General features: G+C 33.6%; 1 protein-coding gene across 4 annotated transcripts in view; it reads right to left on the bottom strand.

Moving 5' to 3' along the window:
• Positions 1–16,546, bottom strand: part of mtus1a (microtubule associated tumor suppressor 1a) — a 49,206-nt gene extending 32,660 nt beyond the window's left edge. For 2 of the 4 annotated variants that reach the window (XM_068213221.2, XM_068213222.2), the window contains exons 1-3: positions 16,476–16,546; positions 3,319–4,948; positions 997–1,225 (exon numbers count right to left, since the gene is read on the bottom strand). In XM_068213221.2, the coding sequence (XP_068069322.2) occupies positions 997–1,225; positions 3,319–4,842 (1,753 nt within the window). In that variant the 5' untranslated portion in view covers positions 4,843–4,948; positions 16,476–16,546. Of the gene's footprint in view, positions 1–996; positions 1,226–3,318; positions 4,949–10,438; positions 10,720–16,475 lie in introns of those variants that run through there. The other 2 variants (XM_005157240.6, XM_073921482.1) reach the window with 1 other exon arrangement.
• Positions 16,547–17,122: the final 576 nt, after the last annotated feature.

Raw genomic sequence — 17,122 nt, 5'->3', positions numbered from 1 at the left:
AAAATAAATAAATAAAAAAAAAACACTTTTGCATCAATAAAGAACATTACTTCTACACACTTATTTTAGACCAATCATGTGTTATTACTGTAGTGTTTTGAACAACAGACTGGAATGGAACAGTGGATATAAAAACAAAATTCGCAATACTAAAAACTTGATCATAACATAATTGAATAATCCAGAATGTACTAGGCATGGGACGACGTCTTATTAATAGCTTATTATAGCTTTTAAAACTTTAAGACATTCTGATTGACTTTAATCTAATATTGTTTATGCTACATTGCATTTGTGAAAAATATTTTTTTTTTGGATTGATTTTAAGAAGACTTTAAGATTAGCATCTCATTGTGAGTGTCGATTAAATAAAATGACACCAAAAAATATATATATTTTTTAAATATAGCATTTTAAAATAATTTAGAAATTAAAGGTGTAGTTAACCTCAAAATAAATATTAAAAAAAATATTTTATTGAACATTAAAAAATGCTATTTATATTGTGCAAAAATTTTGTAAATATAGCTTTTAATACTTGTCTTTTTTAAAGAAAGGTTGTGCTAAGAAATATGTATGTATATAACTAGAGTTTGCTTGTTTTGACACATTATTTAAAATATGTGGCTAAAAAATAACTGAATTTTAATTTTAATTGGGCAAGTAAAAAAAAAAAATCCACCGGTTATTACAAAAATTATTAGCATTTTGCCCTGTGATAGTCTGAAATTTAATTGATAACTGTCTTAAAATGGTATTAAAAAGTCTTAAATTTGCCGTGATGAAACCTGCAGAAACCCTGTTTTTACCCAGACATTAAAAAAAAATAATAATAAAAAATTCAGAGCAATAATCACAACACCGTGATATTTTTATCCAAGGTTATCATACCGTCAAAATCTTATACCAGCCCATGACTATAATTTACTGCAACTTGTACCAACTCAATGTGCAAAAATAAATTAATTAATTTAATCTCTACAGCAGTGCCCTTACCATCAGGTGTGCTCAGTTTTCTCTTGGGTGAGGGGGTGCCATTAGCACTACTGCCATCTCTTCCTGCTGCACCAGGCTTGATCTTGGAGGCAGAAAGTGGTGGCCGAAGGTTTGCAGCTGGAACGTGAGCAGCAGCAGCGCCTCCTGTCCTGGCTGGGGATGGCTGGGGTCCAAGCCTGCCTCTACTCCACTCGCACACTGCTGCCGCTGCCGGCCTGGCAGACACCGCCTGCAGAAGAAGATCCCTTTTAGCAACTTGCTCCCATGCATGCTGTCCCAAACCTGCACTTACTGCAGCATTGGCCATAATAACGCAGCTGAAGAGCAGGACTGAAACTCTTCAGGACTGGAGATGCAAGCAGCTATTGTAATACAGTCCCCATGGGGATTCGGAAGTAGCTGCCAAGTTTTTTTTCATTCCCCTCTCCAGCTCTGTAAACATGATGTGATGCGTGTGCACATGGAACGCATTTTCCACAGACTCAGCTTGCTGCCCTCTTGCAGTGGTAATTAAAATGGCAATTACACTGCGGAAAAGCTTGATTTTTGTTTGTGGATCTGTGCTTCGTTTTAGATGGCTGATCCACACATTAACATAGACAAATCATTCAAAGCTTATCCATCTTAAGGTTTTCATTATTGGCTAATAACATCAATTAATTTTTTTGAACCAGTTAATATTTGATAAAGTGCTCAGCATAACCAAGTACACCCCATTTTGAAAATGAATATTTGTATCCATTTCTCAGTGAATATACGCAATGTATTTTGGTGCATTTCAACAAAACAGATTTATTAAACCGATACATTTCTTAAAATAATATTTTAGTCACCAAACAGGTTTAAAAATAGAATGAAAATTCAATTAAATTCAAGCAAAATATTTAAAAAAAAATTAACAACTTAAACATTTAAACTAAATTCAACTAGCTTCTCTTGATTCTCTTTTGTAAATTTGCATTTAATATTTTTCCAACATATAAATATGGGTATACTAGTTTTTGAAAAATTATCGTAAGTAATTTTGTTAGATAAGCTCCAGAATTGGCCTCAGTACTGACTGATCTAATGTATATGCACAAATATAATATTGCATAGCTTATAAAAAATATGAACTAAAAAGATAGATCTTTGAGGGTTGTTTGACTTGTATATGCAGAGCACTGTACATTGGAAAATGGTGCTTATTAAAGGATTAATGAATAGAGAAAAATTTCCTGCCAACCTTTTGCATGCTTTCCATTCTTCTTTAAAACACAAATAATTTGGTAAACATAAATATAGTAGTCAACATTTGAAGTAGATCAAAACCTTTCATCAAAGTCGTACCAAAACTATTGAACAACACGCGTTCTTGTCTTAAGACAATTTTGAAGACTTTTTAGTCCACTTAAGATGTTGACTTCTGAATACTTTTCAGAAACAAAATATATTTTGACTTTGATACTTATGATTTTAATAAAAGCCTAAATATACGAAAGTCCCATTTAAAGCATGGTTTAAATTAATAAATCATACAAGACACTAAAATGTTTTTTTTCTCTAAATCCATATTTTAAAAAGTTGAATTTATAATTTCTTCTTAAAAGGATACATCAGCCAAAAAGGAAAACCCTGTAATCATTTACTTAACTATCAGTTATTTCTTCTGAAGAAAAGCCGAGAGGAAATTTTGAAATACGTTGATAAGCAGAAAGTTAATGTAGCCATTACACCCCTCACATATTTAAATTCATATTTTTAATAGGAAGGTTAACAATATTAAATTTGTGCATAAACATTAGATGAATCAGTACTGAAGCCAAATCTGAAGCTTATCTAACTAAATAACTTATGACAACAGTCCAAAAACTAGCACATCCAATTTATGTTATAGAAACATATTAAATACAAATTTAAAAAGAGTAAAATTCCAAAAGAACAAAAATGTTTAACAATTTTGTAGCTTGCAATTATCCCCCCAATATTTAGCTTGAATGTAATTGTATTAATCTTTCAATTTCTAAAGATATTCGGTGACTAAAATATTATTTTAATAAATATATTGGTTTAATAAATCTGTTTTGCTTAAATGCACCAAAATAAATTGCCTATATTCACTGAGAAATGGATACAAATATCTATTTTCAAAACGAGGTGTTCTTAATTTTGCTGAACACTGTAGTATTTTCTTTTATAGAAGCCAATGGGTACAGTGAACTATTTGAGTCCCAACATATTTTTAAAAATCTGCTTTTGGTTCATAAAAAAAGAAAAAAAAAATACACACCATTAATATTAATATTGTTTTAGTAGTCCTACTCCATCATACTTATTACTCACCAACAGACTGATTCTTGGATTCTTCCTTCGAACCTTCTGAGACTCATTTCCTTGCGCATCTTCCCTAGAGGTCTCCTGTTGGTTCAAAGGTTTGCTCTTCCCACTTTGATTCTGAGAACATCCTTTAATGTTTTTTCGTGGTGTGATGAGGTTACTGAAGACTCCATTGACCTGTGGACTCTTTTCTTGTGTCCCATCTTTACTTGTTTTAGAAGAGGAACCGCTTTCAGACCATCGGCGAGGTCGAGTTTTTGAGGCCGGTCCACTTTCTTGGCAAGTAGATGTGCGCGTCCGTTTAGCTGCAGTAAAGCTCTTTACAGACGGAGCGTTTGAAACTGTAGTAGAAGCAGATTTGTTTGGAGAAGACTTACACTGGTCTGTATCCTGGCTCTCATTAGTCTGACATACAGAGCTTGATGTAGTTTTTGGAACTTGTGCATTTGTCGTCTTAAAGGGATTGGAGGCACGTGACATGATTTTAGATTTTATATTACTGAAATTGGGCTTAGGAAACCGTTTGATCTCGATCTTGTTGCTTTTACTTGCTGATGTCTTGGGCTTTTGAGAGACGGCGCATTTGGACTCACTTTTTTGAGAGACTTCGGCTACTGGACTCACTTCATCTTTATTCAGAGGAGACTCGGATAAAGAAGGAAGACAGAACGTCTTGTTACTGACAGATTGAACTGGAGTTGAAGTTTGAGCATTACCGCTAATGTCTAAATCCTCACAGGCAGTAAGAAGCACTGTTTTACCCTCCACTGAATGATTGGATCCTCCAGTGTTACATGCCAACTTTTGCACGTCTTTATTAGATTTATAGTATTGCACAGGTGTGACGCATTCCAGCTTCTCAACACTTGATCTTTCATCTATGAGGAAGGTTTGATTGTTTTGTTGGATATAAGTACACTCCAACATCTGACTCTTGACCTCCTCTTTCGGAAATTCAGCCAAACCCTCACAAACATCAGGTAACATACCTGAGATTACACCAAAGTCTGAAGAAACATCCAGAGAGTTTTTAGAGTCACCAATCAGAGAGATACTAAGTAGCTGATCAGTCTCGTGCACGAGTAAGCTGTTACTCCTCATCATCATCTCACCAGAGCTGACGGAGCAGCAGTTCTCGCTAGATCCACGTCTCGAGGGTTCAGAAGAATCTACCTCAGACATTTCTCGATCTCCACACTCTGGAGAGCTTTCAGAGCCTCCATCACTGGACTGAGTGTGCTTTGGGTTTACTATCAAAAGAGTCAAATTCTCATTCCAGTTGTCAAGTTTTAAGTCCACAGGAATTGTCCTGCATGATTTTGCTAGATTTGCGGAAGAAGTCTCACATTTTGCAGGACAAGTGAGACAGTCCTTCATTTCTACATCAGGAGGACTGTCTGAACCGCCACAGCTCAAACTGGTGGAGCTCCTCAGAGAATCGAGGGAATGTTCACTAGGGCAGGTGATGTTATTTCCATTTCTGTCCTCAAAGGAGAAAGTAAGATTTATGGGTTTACGTGTGGTCTCCATGGAGCAAATTCACAGAGGGATACAGTATGTGAATAGTACACAGCAAGTTGTCTCCTGAACCTCAGCTTTTCAGGATTATTTGTTGAAGTCCATTATGGGAATGGTCCTGGAAAAAAAAAAAAGAAAGTTGTTAATTTAATGGTTTAGACCAGGGGTGGACAGTACATTTTCACAAGGGCCCACATAAGAAACTGGGGTGGTTTTACAAAGCTGGATCATTATGATTAACTCAACTCTGCCAAAAATATTATACATTTATCATATTTGAATAACACACACACACACACACACACACACACACACACACACACACACACACACACACACACACACACACACACACACACACACACACACACACACACACACACACACACACACAAACACACACAAACACACACAAACACACACAAACACACACAAACACACACACACACTTTACATTGAGACAATAAAATGTGAAGCACTCAATTATTTAAGTATATAATAAACAATCATGAAAAATAGGAGCTGCACGATATTGAAAAATCTGACATTGCGATTGTCTCAAATCTTCATTGAAGATTTGAGTAGCTCTTTTTGGAAAGATTTTTTTAATTTTAGATTGACTGATGTGATCAATTCTTTTTCTATGAAGTTAATCTGCATAATTTATAATAAATTACAAGCAAAAGTTAATAAATAAACAATGCTTCATGGTTTTCTGGTGAGTCTAACAGTATTCAAGTACAGAACTCAAATCAAAAGTGGCCCAGGGGTCGTAAAACACCCAGGTCTGGTCTAGACCTTGGCATGGGTTGGTATAAGTTTCTGACGGTATGATATACTTGGATAAAAATATCATGGTTTCACAGTATCACGGTATTGTGATTATTGCTCTAAGTTCTTTTTATATGTCTTCGTAAAAACAACAACTTTTTTCCCCAATGAGCACAATATATTTCATTTTAGAAAATATTTGCAGCAGTAAACATGTCAGCCTAGTTATTTAAATAATTGACCTCTGCGGTCTTCATTAGTTTCAAAAACAAAGATTTCTTTACGATACATGTAAAAAAACAACAACTTTAAAATCCTTTACCTTTACCTTAGGAATGGTATAACATCATTTTTATGCAGTTTTAATATCTTGACATTTTCAAAACCGCAGTAAACCTTGAAACAGATTATCATCTTATGCCTAGACAGATGTAATGAGGGATATAGAGGTAATTTAATGCACTGAAGCCTAAAATAGAGGGCCTAAAATCAACTTTTGTTGATGAAACACTTTACTCAATAAAAGCACACATCCTGGCTTTTTACAATTTATGCAACCTATTGTGTTTTCGGTTGCAAAACAAGTAACACAGTCCTCTTTGTGGAGACGTTACATAATCTACAGACCAATTACTTTTAGAATAATGAGGAAATTGATCCCCTGTTTAATTCTTAATGTTTCCTAGAGAAACACCATTAAAAATGAAAGGGCTTACTAACAGGTTATCAACTCCTATTTCTTCCTAATGTGGAGCTAAAAACTAATCTTAAGTTGTGATATAAAATATATGGGGCAAGTCAAATTCATACTGCAGTTAAAAATGGTACAGTCACAGTAAAACAGCTATGGTCAAATAGTATTGTAATTTAGACCAACTGTATTTATTATTATTTAAAAAAAAAAAAAAAACAACGATTTTGTTTCTTCACTGATGGTAAAACCCTCCAGATAATTATTCCAGTCCAGTCACAAGTGCAAAATTTAATCTTCTAAAAATTCAAAATGAATGCTTTTGACAATTTAAATATGTGAATGTATTTTATAAAATACCAAAAATATTTCAAGATTGAAATTGTGCAGTATCTAATACACAGCCAAAACTTATTTAAATATACACAAACAAACAATAAATTAATGAGAATTCTCTAAAACATTTATCAAACTGGTGTAAATGGATATCTGATGAAACAACACACTTCAAGGATGAAATCCTCCTGATTATTTATTCACTCCCTTGTCAAAGATGTTAATTTCTTTTTTTTAGTCAAAAGAAGGGCTTTAGGGGAAAAATTTTGATGAAAGGGGATGAGCAAATTAAGTTTTATTCTGAAAGTTAACTAATCCTTTAATAAATGTTACTGATAAGAAGCAGTCAAGAGACCTTTATGTGACATGTTTTGAGTTTCACACTATTGGTGGGTTAACTAGGATTGGTGAGGGGTCAGCACAAGCCCATGTGTTTGGATAAGCAGTCCAGAGCTCTACTGAAAACAACTCGTGTTTAAAAAAGACAGATCCAGCTCTGTGACAGTGACAACCCAACACATACCCTTTTCAAACAGATAAATCTTGTAGTGACAAAAATAAACAACTATATCTTTAGTTTTATAAAATTTAATTACTACAGCAGATTTTAAAGTTTAAAAAATATCATAATTGTAAAATAATAATAATAATAAAACATTAATAATATCTCCCTAAAAACTAGACTACATGGAACATCTCTGTTACTTTTTTTTGTCCTCCGTCTCCTCAGGTTAACATCATTGCTTTGCTCCACAGCGGTGGACGAGGCATGGCATAGTTTGCCTCTGCTGAGGGAAAGGCCTTGCATGCTCTAATGCACTTCTGTCAAGTACAATGAGGACAGAGGCCAGTTTATGCAGATGCAGAGACAAGCTCTTGGTCAGGCTTCTTTTGAAATAACAAAACCCCTACAAATCACAGCATGTGAACATGTTGCTTTTCACTGTGGAACGATCAAGATAACTTTGGGAATAAAAATAAAACTGAAAACAAAAATTACCATCAAATCAGAAAACAAGAAATTCTACACAAACAGTGCTATCAAAGTGCAGAATAAAAACCAGTACACAAATTGAACATAAATTCACCAAACAATGACTAGTCACAACAATAATGGTCACTTTTTCTTTCAGGCTTTTACAAATAAATGACATCTACTTTCTACTTGTGATCATGATAAAGAACAAGCATTTTAAAGAAGAAAAAAAAAAAAAAAAGAAAAAAAATCTCATGTTTTGACTTAATTACAGAATTTAAAAAAAAAAGTTAACACCTTGAGTTTTCTTTCTTTCTTTCTTTTACCCACTTACAAAAGTATTATTTATTATTGGTAAAAGGTTTGAAATAGAATGCCCTTCACGTGCAAAAAAGAAGAAAAAAGAAAAAGAAGAAAAAAACTTAACCAATTTAGGGGGGGGAGGGGGGGGGGGGGGGTAAATGCTTTCTATAAATAATAGGGGTGTCAAAATTAATTGTTTCTTCGGTGCACAGCGATGCTGATGGGGACAATTCAATATCAATTCAGTAAAAGATCTTTACCGGTTATTACGTACTGATGCCATTTATGTCCTATGCACGATGTCACAGTAGAATACTATGGCAAAGGAGGCGAGGTCGAGTAAATAAAACGCTCCAACTACTTAAAAGGTAGATAATTATTCATTAATACAAAAGATTTTCATTAACATTGAAGAAGGCACAGCACACGAGCCGCTATTTCACTACTACGGAGAAATTCTGTAAAACTTCATCTTTGCCTCTCTCTCTCACACTTTGGACATTTGACCCGCTGGCCTGTTTGTGAGGTAACTTTTCCTCTCATCTCGGCTGTTAAAGCGATACTTGTGGATCCAGACACGAGCGTGCCTGAGGTGCGAGTTTTCTCCACTGTGTCTATTATGGATTACCTGTGTTAACCGCGTATTATGCCTATATAGACTGTAACCACGGCTGTCACTCACCGGTGAACGGCGCTTTAATTTCTAAAGCCAAGCGCAGCCCTTTCTGTTGAGCAGGTGAAGACAATGACGAATCATAGGGGTGTGAGACAGCGCTCAAAAAGAAAGTGGGATAATATTTATATTTGTTTATTTGCTACAAATGCTCATGCCGTCTTCTGTGCATGTTTTGGAGTTTTGTTTGACACATTCAGAAAGAGTGTTTTCTTTGAACAGGTAAAATTTAAGGTACAGTTCATATCCGACTGCTTGTATTAAAAGGACAAAATTGTATTACAAACAATATATAAATATAAATATATTTATAGATTTTTTTAAAAAATTGTGTTGTGAGGAAAAAAAACTAATTATTAAAGGAAAGTATCATCAATGTACAGAGATATCGAATTGAACCGAATTGATGGCATGAAACAAGTTATTCAGCGTTTTACCCTATTAAGACTCATTTTCTTTACACAGGCTCTTATTAATTGCTCTTATTATGCTTTGCTGCATATATGATGCTTTTTTATGCAGGTGTGCTTCGGTTTTGTTCATTAATGCGGTTAGGTGAGTTTATCACTATTTGTTTTCTAACGTGTGTGATGTAAGGCAGCCTTGGCTGTTTAGAAAGCTGCCATTAAATAAAATTAACTATTAGTATTTATGATTTTAAATTTACTGTAAACATATTTGTGAGTTTTGGTACTTTTTCTGTTGCAGGTTGTAGGAAAATGACTAAAATTTGATAAACTGTCTGTTTGCATTTGTCTGAAAATAACTGCACAACATATAACTTGTTAACAAACCAGAATCTCTCATTCCACAGCTCAGCAGTTTTAGCGAAATATAAAAACATGCCAATCTTTATTTAGCCGCTTTGACTTGAATATTTTATGTTTTTAAAAATCACACAATGACTTAAAATCTACACCACAAAGCTTTTAATTCACTGTTAATTAATACTGTTATTTCCCATTGGTCTCTCAAGAGTAATTCACCATTACTCATTAATACGTTTTCTTTCATATATTCCAACAATAAAAAAAAAGAAGTGTGAGCTTTCTTTCCTCGGCTCACTGACTGAGTGAAAGGTTACCTTGGGAACTAACAGTGTGCTTAGTCATTTACAGTCCGACTGCTCATGCAAGGGCTGGGCATTAAAGAAACAAGAGCCCCTCTGTTAATACTTCACTACCGCCTGGACAATTATTGATGGATGTGTCTTATTTCATCTTTGAAGATGCATAAAACGTAAAGTCAGCCATTTAAAAAAACAAAAACAAATCAACAGTAAAATACAATGAATTATTCATTCTTCATGGTTAAAGCAGTCAAATTATTTGTTACAATTAAAGAAAAAAAAAAAAAGACATGAAATTAATAAATCAGCCATTAATACTCTTTATGGCTAGCACATTGCATGATCCCAAAAGCTTATACTTTTAACAAGATATGCATTATTGTTAACTTAAAATAATTAACTTAAAATAATGTTGAAACTATTTCAAAATAAATTTCCATAAATAATACCTATAAATGGCTCTTTAATATTATTTTTTTTTTTACTTTCTGTGAGGGAAACTTGTCTTGTTTCATATAAAAAGGTCATTTTTATTACTTTTATTATTTAGTATTAATTCTTTCTAAACTCATAAACAATAACCTACAAAACAAAACTCTTAGTGGTCATTACACGTTCTTATAACACACACCTAAAAATAAATAATTATAAAAACCACCTTCTCTAAATCAAACACCATCAGCACAACAAAAGCAGAATGGCAATATAATATTATTTTTCCACTTGACAAAGACAATTTATATAGCACGGAGCTGAACATCTTTTAGAAATGCATAAAAAAAGTCTTACCACAGTTAACATCATGTTAGCACAGCACATCCCATTCACGCTCCTGCAGCATGTCTCAAGATCAATCCTATTAGTGCTGTGGTAAACACTACACCACACTCAACGCACGTATATAAAGCCTGCCAGCTCTGAAATACCCATCAGCACCAGCAGTCCCTCCTTCAGCACCAATGGTTTGTCTCACAGGAATGTGGCACAGTCCAGGCTGCTGTCAGCACACTTTTTGGGCTGTCCCTGCATACTAAAACACGCCTCTACTCGTTCCAGCCCAGGCCAAGACTGAACCCGCTGCAAAGCCTCTAGGCTAACTTTACAGGGGACAGCGTTTTTTTTTAACCCTATCCCAGAAGAGCCCTACATAACATAGGGGAGTGGCCAGGGCATGTCAGGCCAAAAGCAGCACTGGGTGTTGCCAAGCAGCAGCCAGTAGCATTTTTTAAGGGATTTAGATAGAAGAGGATAAACAAGGAGAAATACTGCAAAACTACATATCAGCTCAGCTGTGAAAAATATTAATTGGAATATTTTTTTACTTCGGCATTACTTGTAGAATTCCAAAATAAGTGGCAAGCAAGTATTGTTTTATTTTAGTGTTGCTAACTATTGTAGGTTTTATATAGTTTAAAAAAACTTAATAAGCAAAAGTAAAAAAAAAAAAAAAAAAAAAGTTTATAATAATGTTTAATGTTTTTAAAAGCTTTAATAATTTATATTTTTTATTCAGCGGAAATATTTAAACATACAAATAATAACAATAATAATAATAATATTAATAATAATAATAATAATTATTATTATTATTATTATTAATTATTATTAAATATAACGCTGAGGCAAGAAACACACTGAATTACACATCCAAATTTTTTGGATTTATTTTAATCTTTAATTAATGTTATTAAAATATATAATAATAATAATAATAATAATAATAATAATAATAATAATAATAACAACAATTTGATCATTTAATTTCTTTTCGGCTTAATCCCTTTATTAATCAGGGGTCGCGACAGCGGAATGAACCGCCATCTTATCCAGCATATGTTTTATGCAGCGGATGTCCTTCCATCCCCAACCCAGCACAGGGAAACACCCATACACGCTTGCATTCACACACACATACTAATGCCCAATTGACCTGGGGCCTGTTTCAGAAAGGAGGTTAAGTGAAAACTCAGAGTATTTTTACCCTGAAATGAGAGAAACTCTGGGTTTTCCGTTTCAAAATGGCAGGTTTGTTAAACTCAAGAAAGCAGGGTAAGTCAAGCCTGTTTCTGAACGAGAGGTAACTTTAACTCAGAGTCAGTTACTGTGGTAACTTACTCTGTGAACCTAACCTGGTCAGAAGCAGGTTTTGTTCTCTAAACTCTGAGTTTCTGTCGGTCTCCTCCCCTTTTTTAAAGACGAAGTGGTATTTCTCACCTATTGTAAGGCTCATTTTGGAGATATGCATAAAAACGATTGATAGAAACGTCATGATGCACATAACTTTTTAAAATATGCATAAAAAACGCGCATAACTGAGTAGGATAAACTTTTATTCGATAGAAAATGTGCGCATAAACTACGATGGAAACACTTTTACTGAACAAATTACAGTATGTACATTACAAAAAGATCATGATCAAATGATGATGAAAATGTGTGTAAATCGACAAACCAGCAGGCTGAGCACACTGTAACATGTCTTAAATATTGTTTTAGTCATTCTAAAATGCCTTAACTGTTTCAGTATTAGTGTATATTATTAATTACCTCCGAGCGTCTGGAGCGCGTCAAAAGTCTCCGCGTCTCATGGCTTCAGATGCCCCCACGTGTTCATTGTGTTTCAGCGTTGTCTTCTGACATCGAGGCGCAAGTACATTTATTAAATAAAGAAATAATTTTTTTCCTCTTTGACTTGTTGAATGGAATCTCTGCTTTATTCGCATCTTTTATGCAGTATTCCAGTTTTGCACAAATTTATGTAGTATATTTAGATGGAAACATAGCTATTGCCTACATTTTAATCACACACAGAAGAACTGTACGAGAATGGCTTGTCCTTTTTTAATAAATAATTCAATTAAATTGACCTTCTGAGATTATTATGCTTTCTAAAAATTATTTTTAGTACTGCTTACCTTCTAAATGTTATATTAACCTCTATCACTTGATCAATAAAAAAGGCAGACACACAAGTGCACTGTTAAATCATTTAAAACTGATAAATGTGTAGAAAAGTTTAGAAAAAAATATAAACGTCACACATTACATTACTTATTTTATTATACTTAAATATTTAAATACTTAAAAAGTGAAATTACACATTAACTTGAGCAGCTGTTTTCCATTGATAATGTCTTTTTATAGTCACGGTTTTAATCTCTCGGTAAATCAACTCAGAATTCAAGTTTAAACTGAATTGGAATTGAATTTAAACTGAAGTTGGTTGAACCTCCTTTCTGAAACAGGCCCCTGTACTGCATGTCTTTGGACTGTGGGGGAAACCGGAGCAGCCAGAGGAAACCCATGTGAACACGGGAAGAACATGCAAACTCCACACAAAAATGCCAACTGACCCAGCTGGCGCTCAAACTAGTGATTTTCTTGCTGTGATGCGATCGTGCTACCCACAAATTATCCCTTTTATAAGTGCAATAAAAAGGTTTATGGAAAGTATATGTTTGGAACTAAAAGGAACATTATTGGTACATTAAAGGTTAGTATCTAAAAGTTTACCAATAACATGTACATTTACCAACAAACAAACCAATAAAGTAAATAAACAAACCAATCAACCAAACCAATCAACAAGCCAATAAAGTGTGCAACTTATCTAAAAAGTGCAAAAAAGTGAAAAATAAGAATTAAAATAAAAAAAATAATTATTTTATTTAACAAATACTTGGCAATATCTTAACTTCCTTATGTTATGTAATGCAGTCATGAGGGGTATTATATCCTGTCAAGGGGAACAGTACTATTTCTGACTAATCCGTCTTTAAAGGCTTTCAGCCAGAGTGGGCGTCCAATCCATAATCTTGTTTTACAATGGACACCAATAAATGTTGGACGCCAGATCACGAAGTAAATAAAGATAGAGAACTCTCTATGAGCCCTTTTGCTGAATCATCCCATCTTGATTTAGTATCCAACCAATTAACTGCAATCCACTCACAAATTAATGAACCATACAAAAATATATATGCAAAGACAGAAAAGCCATTTCAATAATTAAGAAATATTCAGAAAAGAGCATGAGTCATTGGTAAATAATTTATATAATAGTATTAATACCGCAGAAAGAAAATTACATTGACCAAAAGGGACATTCAAATGAATGGTACTATTAAGAACTACATCAAATAATTCTTGATTTAAAAAAGGAGAAAAACAGCACTCACCACTGATAATAAAAATATGTTTTGAGTAACAAATTGAAGATCATGTGATACTGAAGATTGTAGGAAATAGGGCTGCTCGATATTGGAAAAAATCTGACATTGCGACATTTTGTATAGTTGCGATGCATTTTGCTACTGTATATGTAAAAATAATTAAAAATAATAATCTGTAATCTGTAATTCAATCTGTAATTGTAAATTTGTTTCGGGATTTGTAAAAGTGTTTTGTGTCTTGTTAATTTGTTTTCTAAAATGTAAATTTGTTTCGTCCTTGGTAAAATTGTTTTTCCTATGTAATTGTGTCTGATGATAATTAAACATGTTTTTCAAAATGTAAATTTGTCTTGAGCTTTGTGAAAGTGTTTCAAACTTTGTAATGTTGTTTTGCACTTTCCGGCCACCGTATCTTTTTGTGAAAAAAAGAAGATGAACTTAGATTGATAGGGTTGATTGTGTAAGGGTGTGAATCATGTATAAAACAAAATGCAAGAATAATTATAAGAGCAAAGAACAAAAAGTAAAATTAACAGTTCTTTATGGTTTGCCAGAGATTCTAAACAGCATTGAGAAACAGAAATTTAGTAATGTAAAATACTGTAACACTGCAGAGTCTTTATTGCATTAATAAATCAGTAAAATTTCTGATATCACTTTATATCTATGGTCCCTTTAACACATTTTGTTAAATTTAAGGTTACATTGTATCTACATGCCAACTAATTCTCATTAGATTATAAGTAGACTGTTAAATTGGGGTTAGAGTTTGTGTAAGTTGACATATATTTGCAAAGTTTCTTATACTCAAATAAATGTTGAAGGAGCAGTATCACCAGATATTAAGCAGACAGTCTTCTATATACTCAAATGAGAATTAATTGTCATGTAGTTGCAATGCAACTTTGTCAACAAAATGTGCGATAGGGATCATCGAAACAAAGTCTTACTAAATTTCTCTTCAATAAAGTTACAAATGTTTTACGTCATTGTGCCCGAATGCTTTACACTCTTGAAATGCTTTTAAAAGACGTGATAAATGATAAAATTTGACTCTATTATGGTTATACTTTGCAATGACTCCACAAATCTCATGTATACTCAATTGTTGATCAACTATAATCCCAGCTTGACACTGCATATTCTGCAATGTGACTATTGCGGACACACACATTGCAATATTGATGTTGAAACAATATAATGTGCAGCCCTAGAAGAAATGTTACTGCTTTGATATCACAACAACAACAACAACAACAACAACAAAAAATCACAATCTAAAATAAAGTTACACAAAAAGTTATGTTTTTTTACCGTATTTTACTTAAAATAAACACAGCTTGGATCTGAAAGGGAATACTGGCAACTAACAAACAACCACAAAAAAAGAAAAAAAAAAACTAAAAATAAGCATTTATCATACATCATGATATACCATTATGGCCACCAGTACATTATGTGTATTATGCGTTTATGCTTCATCAACATGCATTATTTTCCATTTCATTAATACAAAGATTCTCATTCAATTAATGAACATGCTAAACAAGCCAATACATTTTAATTCATAAAAACTTTTCCAGATGCACCAATATACTACAAACGCATTACATTTCTAAGCAAAGCCCACCCACAGTATGAAGTCCTAAAAGACACCTGCACTGTAGTGTAGTGTAACCTGCAGTGGAATTCAAAGCTTCTGCCCTTTGAGCTTTTCACTCTTTCTGAACACCATATCTGGCCAAATCAGCACAAATTCCACATTAAAGCCACATCAAACCAACATGGAATCAACATGATAGGGGTAAATTTGATTATATTTGCACATTCTACTTAATATAATTTCAGAAAATATTATTTGCTAATTCTAAATATGGAAATCATGTTAGCAGCCAATGACTATCAAAGTACATGGTTCACAGTCAATTAAATAGTGCTAATGATGTTTTGAAGTCATACTTCAATGCGATAGGAATATATGAAATATATATATATATATATATATATATATATATATATATATATATATATATATATATATATATATATATATATATATATAATAACTGTATGAATATAAAACCAACTTTACCTCAGTCTAAACATGCATTCATAAAATACAGGTTTATTCCTCGCAATTCCCTTATATAATGTAGCATCTTAAACAATTAAGAGTGTTCAAGCGAAAGCAAAACACAAACTACAGAAGTAGGGGGAAAATAGACTATGGCTATGGGAGAAACTGGTTGAATGTCTTTAAATCTTGCAACCTATTCCTGCTGAGCTCAAATTTCTCTCTGTGAGCCACAATCTATTTCCTGATCTCTGCCTTTAAATTGTCTTGTGCACCTGACAGAGAAACTTCAGAGGCCTGTTTGTGTCCTCTGGCAGCTCCGTCTATAAATAACACGTCAAGTAAACAAAGTTGTAAAGCTAAAGAACGTGTACCCCCTTCTAATAAATGTATACATACAATGCAGAGCGTATGAACTTGCAATAGCCTACGCGTTAAACATAAACAAACGCAATGGAAAGCAACTCATGCGACACGAATAACCACAAAAACAAGTCTCAAACCAAGGATGAGGAGTAAAGTACAAGTAGAGTTTGTAGGAAAGTTAAATATTTACACTGATGTCTGATAGAGTACTCACCCCACACGTTGTAAACTGGCAGTCACAGATTTGTCTACCGTTAACAGCAGCGCGTGCACGGGACAGGTGAGAGCTCAGGTGAGCGCGCGCTCTCCTTAAATTACGTCACTGCAGGACTGAGAGACAAGAGCCGCTACTGTTCAGTGTTGCTGAAGTCGGAGCCGCATACTAGCACACTAGTACTAGCGTGTGGTAAAAATAGTAACACTAGTACACTATAAGTAGGTTATAAGGTTTCGGCTTCAGTCATACAAGGCTTATAGATGTAAGCAAATTTGGATAAACTGTTTTCTGTTTATTCAAAAAGCATTTAAAATATAATAATAATAATAATATTAATAATAATAATAATAATCACATTCCCAGAGATGGGTTGCGGCTGGAAGGGCATTCGCTGCGTAAAAACTTGCTGGATAAGTTGGCGGTTCATTCCGCTGTGGCGACCCCGGATTAATAAAGGGACTAAGCCGACAAGAAAATTAATGAATGAATAATCACTTTCTTAAAAATACGTATTTATTTTTTAAATAGTTAAAAGTACATAAAACTGACACAAAAGATATTTATTGTACATTTTTGAGACCTTATGAATTAGTGGCCAATCTGTAAGCCATTTTCTCATAAATGCTTTAATTCTGTTTCAACAT

Source organism: Danio rerio, chromosome 14 (genome assembly GCF_049306965.1).
Source record: "Danio rerio strain Tuebingen ecotype United States chromosome 14, GRCz12tu, whole genome shotgun sequence".
Classification (NCBI taxonomy): Eukaryota; Metazoa; Chordata; class Actinopteri; order Cypriniformes; family Danionidae; genus Danio; species Danio rerio.
This window is presented reverse-complemented; position numbering and strand designations above follow the sequence as displayed.